The sequence below is a fragment of the Penaeus monodon genome, chromosome 37 (assembly GCF_015228065.2).
Source record: "Penaeus monodon isolate SGIC_2016 chromosome 37, NSTDA_Pmon_1, whole genome shotgun sequence".
Lineage (NCBI taxonomy): Eukaryota > Metazoa > Arthropoda > Malacostraca > Decapoda > Penaeidae > Penaeus > Penaeus monodon.
In genome coordinates, this window is record NC_051422.1 from 16,238,283 (window position 1) to 16,246,800 (window position 8,518).

The 8,518-nt window shown below is 45.2% G+C and overlaps 1 protein-coding gene across 1 annotated transcript in view; it reads right to left on the bottom strand.

Moving 5' to 3' along the window:
* The window catches only part of LOC119596116 (homeobox protein mab-5-like), a 12,290-nt gene extending 8,443 nt beyond the window's left edge, over window positions 1-3,847 (bottom strand). Inside the window, exon 1 of the mRNA XM_037945261.1 lies at window positions 3,078-3,847. Within this exon, the coding sequence (XP_037801189.1) occupies window positions 3,078-3,678 (601 nt within the window). The 5' untranslated portion in view covers window positions 3,679-3,847. The remainder of the gene's footprint in view (window positions 1-3,077) is intronic.
* Window positions 3,848-8,518: the final 4,671 nt, after the last annotated feature.

Below are 8,518 nucleotides of genomic sequence, written 5' to 3' on the forward strand. Positions count from 1 at the left end.
AAAGATAGAACGAGAGAAGGAAAGGAAGAGAGAGAGAAAAAAATAGGGAATAAAAAAATAAATCAGAAAGAAAAAAGGGAAAAGAGAGAAAGAAAAAAGGAAAGGAAGAAGGAAAAAGAGAGATAAGGATAAAAGAGAGAATAAAAAAAGAGAATAAACAAATAAAGATAGATAAATAGAAAAAAGAAAGGAAGTATAAAGAATGAAAAAAAATGAAAGAAAGAAATGAAAAAAAAGATGAAAAAAAATAAAAAAGCTAAAAAAATAAAGAAAGAAATGAAGGATAGAAAGAAGAAGATAAAGAAAATAAACAAAGAAAAGATAGAATGACAGACAAACGGAGAAAAGAGATCACACCAACCAGGCAAAATGCGGTAAAGATGTTGCTCTAATCCTACCTCTGGGTGTTCCTCGCTTGTCACTGAACTGTCAAGATGACCCCCCCCCCTTCCCTCCTTCCTCTCTCCCTTCCACTCTTCTCCTCCCCCTCCCCTCCTCTTTCCTCTCCTTTCCCCTCCTCTCTTTTCCTTCCTCTTCTCTCCTCCTCCTCCCCTCCTCTTTCCTCTCCTTTCCCTCCTCTCTTTTCCTTCCTCTTCTCTCCTCCTCCTCCCTTCCTCTTTCCTCTCCTTTCCCCCTCCTCTCTTTTCTTTCCTCTCCTCTCCTCCTCCTCCCCTCCTCTTTCCTCTCCTTTTTTCTCCTCTCCTCCCCCTCCTTTCTTCTTTTCTCTCTTCCCATCCCCTTCCTTTCTTTCCTCTCCTCCTTCTCCCCCCATTATTTCATTATCCTTCTCGGCGTCCTTTTGTACTTTTCTTCGTTATCCCTTTATCCTTTCATCTTATCCTCCTTCCTTTTATTTTCCATTTCCTTCCGTTTCTTGCAACTTCACCCTTCTTTTCATTTCTTTTTGTTTCTCTTTACTCTCCCCTCCCTTTTTTCCTTTCCTCTTTTCCCTTCTCCCTTTTCCTCTATTCTTCCTCTTCTCATCCTTCCCTCTACTCTCCTTCTTCCACCATCCTTCTCTCTACCCTTCCTCTGTCCTTTCCAATTGCTCTCTCTCTTCTACGTTGCCCCCCTCCTCTTCCCATCTATTCCCATCTATTCCCATCTCCCCCTTCCCTGCTCACCCCCCGCCCCCCCCTCCTCCTTCTCTCCCTCCCTCTTACCCCTTCCCTCCCCTCTACCTCCTTTCTCTTTCCATACCCCCCCCCCTACCTCCGTCCTATATCTTCCCCTTCCACCTCCCCAACCCCTCCTTTCCAACTCTCAATCCCTCTCTCTGTCTTTCATTCTCATTCTCTCCCTCTCTCTCTCTCACTCCCCTCCCCTCCCCTCCCTTCCCCACCCCTCCTTTCTCTTCTCCTCACTCCCTCTCCTCCCATCCCCCTACCCATCTCTCCCTCCCTCTCTCTCCCTCTTACCCTCTACTCACTCCTCTCCCCTCCCCTCCCTTGCCCACCCTTCTCCCACCTTTACTTTCTCTTCCTCTCCCTTCCCAACCCCTTCCCAACCCCTCCTTTCTCTTCCCCTTCCTACCTCTCCCCCCTCTCCTCCCATCCCCTACCCATCCCTCCTTCCCTCCCTCTCCCTCTTACCCTCTCCTCACCCCCTCCCCTTCCTCCTCTCTTCACGCTGACAGTGATCCAACAGAGATCCTACTGCGGTTAGAAGCTGTCCTTGGCCGTTGTGTATGGTAGTCCTTTTCAACTTCTTTAACTCGTTTGCATATGGGTACACCGCAAGCCGAGCGTGGATAAACACATACCGTGCGCAGTGGCTAATGTATACGCGTGCGCATCGACTTTCAGGGGGGCAGAGAGGGTGGGGGCGCTTGTACGTTGTGGGCTGGGGGGGGGGGGTAGGAGGGGAGAGGTGTGTATTAGTGTTTTTTTTTTTTTTTTTTTGTCTCTGTCTCTTTTGTTTTCTTTTTCTTTTTTTCATATATGTACTTTCCTACTACGTAACTCCTCCCCCCAAATCTCTCTCTTTCTATCTATCTGTCTATCTCCTTTTTCCATCTATCTATCTATCTATCTATCTATCTATCTATCTATCTATCTATCTAGATTCACAAACACGCACACTTTCCTAAATACCTACATATACAGATATATACATATACACACAGACGTTTGTATACATCCACACACACACATAAACGCAACCACACACACACACACACACACACACACACACACACACACACCACACACACACATGCACACACACACACACACACACATATATATATATATATATATATATATATATATATATATATATATATATATATATATATATATATGTATATATATATATATATATATATATATATATATATATATATATATATATATATACATAAATATACATATATCACCATCTATACATCTATTCATCCATTCCTTTGTGTAGCTGTCGGATTTTCTCCCAGTATATTTCCCCGCCACGAGTCTCTTCCCTTTCCCCCACACGCCAACCATAGTACTGAAAAAACCCTAGGCATAGGGGAACCTCTAGGGGAAAAAAATTCTGGTCAAAGACTTTTTGTTACTTTCTTTCTTCTGTTCTTTTTTTTTACATCTACCCTCCCTCTTTCCTTTTCGTTTTCTTTGTGTATGTATATGTGTGTGTTTGTATTTCTTCACACCCGTGTTAAGCTGTATAAACGACCTGGTTCCTTATAACACAAAGTTGTCAAACGGGTTTATAACACACGCGCGCGCGTAAGAATGAATATTCACTACAGATACATATAAACAAATGCAGAAACTGTATTCGTATTGAGTTTCAAATATATTTTTAAAACACACAACGCAGATATAATCTAAACACGAGCATAGCAATGACAACAAAACAACAACAAAACACAAACACATGACACGAAGACTAAGTACACAAACAAGGCACGAAAACACGATACACACGGCACAAACGCAGATACACAAACACAAACAAGAACTTAATAAAACGAACGCCCCCCCCCCCGCCTCCCCCCCAAGAAAAAAAACTTCCCCTCCCCAATAAAAAAAAAAAGAAAAAAGAAAAAATACGAAACCAGAAAAGAAGGAAAAACTAACCTGCCGGGTAGGCCTTCACCCACTGGTAGTAGTTGGCGGGGCACTGTGTTTTGGACGTGTAGGGCTGCATCACCGCGTCAGGAGCCGTGGCGTAGGCGTGGCTGAGGGCGTCGCTGGGGCTGAGGGGATGGGCGGGCACTGAATTCACGGGCGTGGGCGTCAGGCCTGCCATGGGATTCGCGGCTACGTAGCTGTTCATCTTGACACTGTTGTAGTCACTGTTCACTGGGCTGAGGGAGTCTGGCACTGCTTGGCTCATGGCCTGCGCTACGGCCTCGTCGTTCCTGGTCGTAGTGGCACTGTTCATGGCGCTGTAGTAGTTCTGGCTCTGGTCGTATCCCAGGGGGCTCGCCGCGGCCGTGGCAGTGATCGCGGGGCTCGGGCTCTGCTCGTAGGCGCCCTTGGTCGCCGCCATGTTCCCGAGGGCGCAGCTGTATGCACTGGGGTATCGGTAGCCTTGCATGCCGCCATACTGCGCGTAGGCCTGTGTAGGATCCGAATAACAAGGGTATTTAGCACTCTGCATGTACGAATACTGGTCCTGCGAGGGCGCCCCCCAGTTGGCCGCCGGGGAGGGCACGTTGGCGAAATAGGAGCTCATGTCAGCGCGCGGGCGACAGATGATGGCCGTACTGATAGGCCTACTGTCCCAGGCCTACTGCACTTCGCCATTATCACGCTTTGGCGAGCGGAAGGTCACGTGACCCGCGCCGGCCAATCAGCTCGCAGCTTCGCTATTGTCACGTCCTGAGGCCGGTCGCGTGCATAGCCGCTCTGGGAAATGCACCGCTCTGGACCCTCTCTGATTTTCGGCCATTTGAAGCCTCTTGGGGGATTTTTATGGTATTCTGGACATGCCGCTTAGAGGGGATGCTGCCTCATTGATAACACGAGCTGGTGTGAAGGAGAAAATGACCATCAACCCGAAATGGCCCATACGAGAAAAGATAAATAAATGTATCGCAGATTTAATCGTAGGCAACCCCGGCGATTTCAGGGTGAATAAAATGGTACACTGATAATATGTTCTGATTTTATAATTCAAATGTCATTATCAACGCGTGTATATTGTGATGATAATGACGATTATTAGCAGAGTTTAACCACACGCTTTGTGCAGGATCATAAACGTGTAAATAAAGTGTTATTTCTATTATTTCGTATTTAGAATTCGATCGTTTAAAGATATAATCGAGTAATATCGATGCATAAATATTCCCGTGAGACCGAATCAATGAACATTTCATTAATTCAAATACAAAAGCGAATCCCCATAAAATGAAAAAAGAGAGCCAAAAATATACATATGTAGATTTAGTTAACGATTCGCCGCATAATCGGTTTGTTTAAAAAAAAATACAGTAAGCGATTTTATGATCAGATGTATACATAGCTTGGTGTATACATAAAGAAAAAAAACTACAGATGTAAATCAGTTCACCTAAAATTATTTTTACTTAGAGGTAAATTAAACGAATTAAGTATGAAATAAATAATACATAAAAGAAAATTATTTCCTGAGGATTCCCAAGGCTTATATATAACAGTGAGCTTGGTGATCAGTCGATAAATAGGCCCAGCTAAAGCCCCCTTCAACCCCCTTTCCAACTCCCCTTCTCCCCCTCCTCCCCTTCTCCTCTCCCCCCCTTTCTCTTCCCTCTCCTTCCGACTCGCAAACTAAGTCTGCGCTGGCCTCACGCTCTCACACACTCGTTCCGGTGTTATTTTTCTCCTTATTGAACTTTTTCTATCGAGGATTTAGCATGTCTGTCTCTTTCTGTCTTTGGCTCTGTCTCTGTCTGTCTGTCTGTCTGTTTGTTTGTCGCTCTGTCTCTCTGTCTGTTTGTCTGTTTGTCTGCCTCTTTCTCTCATCATTCTTTTTTTTTTCTTCAAAGTTTCGTTTACTTTATTTTCGTATTTTATTTTCCTTTTTTCTTTGTTTTTACATCGCTTTATCTTTTCTCATTTCTATCTTTGTTGGTATTCTTACTTTATATGTATATTACTCTCTCTCTCTCTCTCTCTCTCTCTCTCTCTCTCTCTCTCTCTCTCTCTCTCTCTCTTCTCTCTCTCTCTCTCTCTCTCTCTCTCTTTTCCCTTCTCTCTCTCTCTCTCTCTCTCTCTCTCTCTCTCTCTCTCTCTCTCTCTCTCTCTCTCTCTCTCTCTCTCTCTCTCTCTCTCTCTCTCTCTCTCTCTCTCTTTCCCCTTCTCTCTCTTTGGTTCATGGAAGTATCTGATTTATACCCTTCTCTTGGGATGAAAAATGTGCATGTATATACCCACCTTTAACGTTATTTAGCATAATATTGATTTTTTTCCCCCCGCCGATTAGGCTTATCCCGGTATGTGAAGAAAACCAAATATAAAAATGAAAAAGAATACAAATCTAGATCACTCTCGAGAATAAAGAAAAAAAGACAAAATATGCAAATCCGGTGATGAAATGGTATGGAATAAGTGGGAGTAAATGTGATGAAAGAGGGAAGAACAGGACAAGAGAAAGGGACGCACGAATTGTCGGAAATTAAGAACTTACCCCAAAGGCTGGCAGGCTGTCCACCCACCCATTGGGAGGGAGAGGGCAGAGGGGAGGGAAAAAGGGGGAGGGGGAGGAGGGTGAAGGGTAGGAGGGGGAGGAAAGAGGGAGGAGGGGGAAGGGTGGGGGGAGGAGGGAAAAAGGGGGAGGGGAAGGAAAGGGGGAGGAGGGGTGAGAGGATAGGGGGAGAGGAGCGGTGGGGAGGTAGGGAGAAGGGTGGGAGGGTAGAGGGAGAAGGGGGGAGGGGGGCGGAAAACGAGGGGGGGTGGAAGGAAAGGCCAACCCAACCAAATTTATTCGCTGTTTCTGTCTTTCTCTTTTCTTTTCTTTTCTTTTTGGTTCTGTTCTTTCTTTCGTTCTTTCCTTTTCTCTCTTTCTCTTTCTTCTCTTGAAAGAAATTTTGTACACTTTCTACACTTTGAACAGATTCCGAATTAGAATTATTAGAAAATAAGAAAGTAAGAACGATAAAGAAAAAAAAATTACGAATGATTAAAAATAAGAGAAGGTTTGATCGCCATTTCCTTAGAAAGCAAAGCTGAGACATCGGAAATATCTTAATAAAGAGAGAGAGAGAGAGAGAGAGAGAGAGAGAGAGAGAGAGAGAGAGAGAGAGAGGAGGAAAGAAGAAGAGAGAGAGAGAGAGAGAGAGAGAGAGAGAAGAGAGAGAGAGAGAGAGAGAGAGAGAGAGAAGAGAGAGAGAGAGAGAGAGAGAGAGGAGACAGAAGACAGAGAGAGAGAGAGAGAAGAGAAGAGAGAGAAGAGAGAGAGAGAGAGAGAGAGAGAGAGAGAGAGAGAGAGAGAGAGAGAGAGAGAGAGAGAGACAGACAGACAGACAGACACACAGACAGACAGAGAGAGAGAGAGAGAGAAAAGAGAGAGAGAGAGAGAGAAAGAGAGAGAGAGAGAGAGAGAAGAAGAAGAAATAAATTCCTTTGCACAAAACTCAAAATCGAATGAATATGTTACGAAAAAAATAAAATGAAATAAGATGTAAGAAAAGAGGGATTTTTGCTCCTTCACCCCCGCCTACTGTTTCTCTTTCTCTGTACTCCTCTCTCCCTTTTCCTCCTCTCCCCTCCTTTCCCTCCTGTCCATCTATCCTCTCATCCCCCTCTTCCTTTTCATCCACCTATCCTCCCCTTAACTCCCCCTCTCCCTCTCCCTTACTTCCCCCACTCTTCTCCCTCTCCCCTACGTTCCCCACCTTCCCTTACTTCCTCCCCCTAATCCTCTCCCTCCTCTCTCCTCCCCCACCACCCCCTCTCCCTCCTCCTTCCTCCCCCACAACCCCCTCTCCCTCCTCCCTCCTCCCCATCACCCCCTCTCCCTCCCCCCTCCTCCCCCATCACCCCTTCTCCCCCAATCCCAAACTTTCCCCAAACGGCTCATATGGCAAGACTTCCTAGTTAATAACCCTAAAGTTTGACGTGTCCACAGACGGACGAATGGGGGTGGGGGTTGGGGGGAGGGGGAGGGGGAAGTTGGGGGTGGAGGGGGAGGTCGGCGGTCGACTCTTTAAATACTCAGCTGCAGAAACTCTCTGTGAAATTGTAGGTTTGTTGGGGGGGGGGGGGGGGGGAAGGGGTTGGGGGTGGGGAAGGAGGGAAGGGAGGAGGGGAAGAGGGAGAGTTGGGGGAGGTGGGGGTGGGCTGAAGGAGGGGAGGGGGGAAGGGAAGAGGGAGAATTGGGGGAGGTTGTTGGGGGGAGGGAGGAGAGAAGGGGAAGGGGATGCGGGAGAGTTGGGGGAGGTGGGGGTGGGTTGACGGGGGGAGGGAGGGTGGAGGAGAGGGGGATGCGGGAGAGTTGGGGGAGGTGGGGTAAATATGGGGAGGTAATGGCACGAAGTAGAGGTGGGGTAAGTATGGGAGGTGAGGGGGGGGAGTTGTGGATAAGAAGAGGAGGAAGGGGGGGGGGTAAGTGGAAGAGGAAGAATAGAAGAAGGTAAAGATGGTGTTTTGTGTGGGAGGTTAGAGTAAAAGAAGAAGGAGGAGAAGGAGAAGGAGGAGGAGAAGGAGGAGGGGAAGGAGGAGGAGGAGAAGGAGGAGGAGAAAGAGGAGGAGGAGGAGGAGGAGGAGGAGGAGGAAGAGGCGGGGGAAGAGGTAGAGGCGGGGGATGTGGTAAGGTAAGTGTATATATCGGGTTGGAGTGATAATGGTAGGGGGAGGGGTTGGCTGGCAGGGGAGGGGGAAGGGGAGGCGGGGAATGATGAAAGAGTAAAACGTAGAAGAAAATGAGGAGGAGGAGGACGGGGAGGAGGAGGAGAAGAAATAGAGAGATAGAAGAAAGAAAGAAAGAGAGAGAGGGAGAGAGAGAGAGAGACAGAGAGAGAGAGAGAGAGAGAGAGAGAGAGAGAGAGAGAGAGAGAGAGAGAGAGAGAGAGAGAGAGAGAGAGAGAGAGAGAGAGAGAGAGAGAGAGAGATAGAGAGAGAGAGAGAGAGAGAGAGGGCGGATGACAGGCGAAGATATCTTTATTCTTTATCATTGCTTGACTGGAACTGTGATCAGCCAGGCGTGCTCCAGCATTTGGAATAGATTGCTCTGTAAACCAAATGCATCCGCAGTATGCTTCCCCGCCTTTTTTATACTACAAATGATGCCTAAATATAAATATATATATATATATATATATATATATATATATATATATATATATAAATATATATATATATATATATATATATATATATATATATATATATATATATATATATATATATGTACATTTTATATATACATAATATATATATATATATATATATATATATATATATATATATATATAAAATATATATATATATATATATATATATATATATATATATATATATATATATATATATATATATATATATACATATATATATATATGTGTGTGTGTGTGTGTGTGTGTGTGTGTATGTGT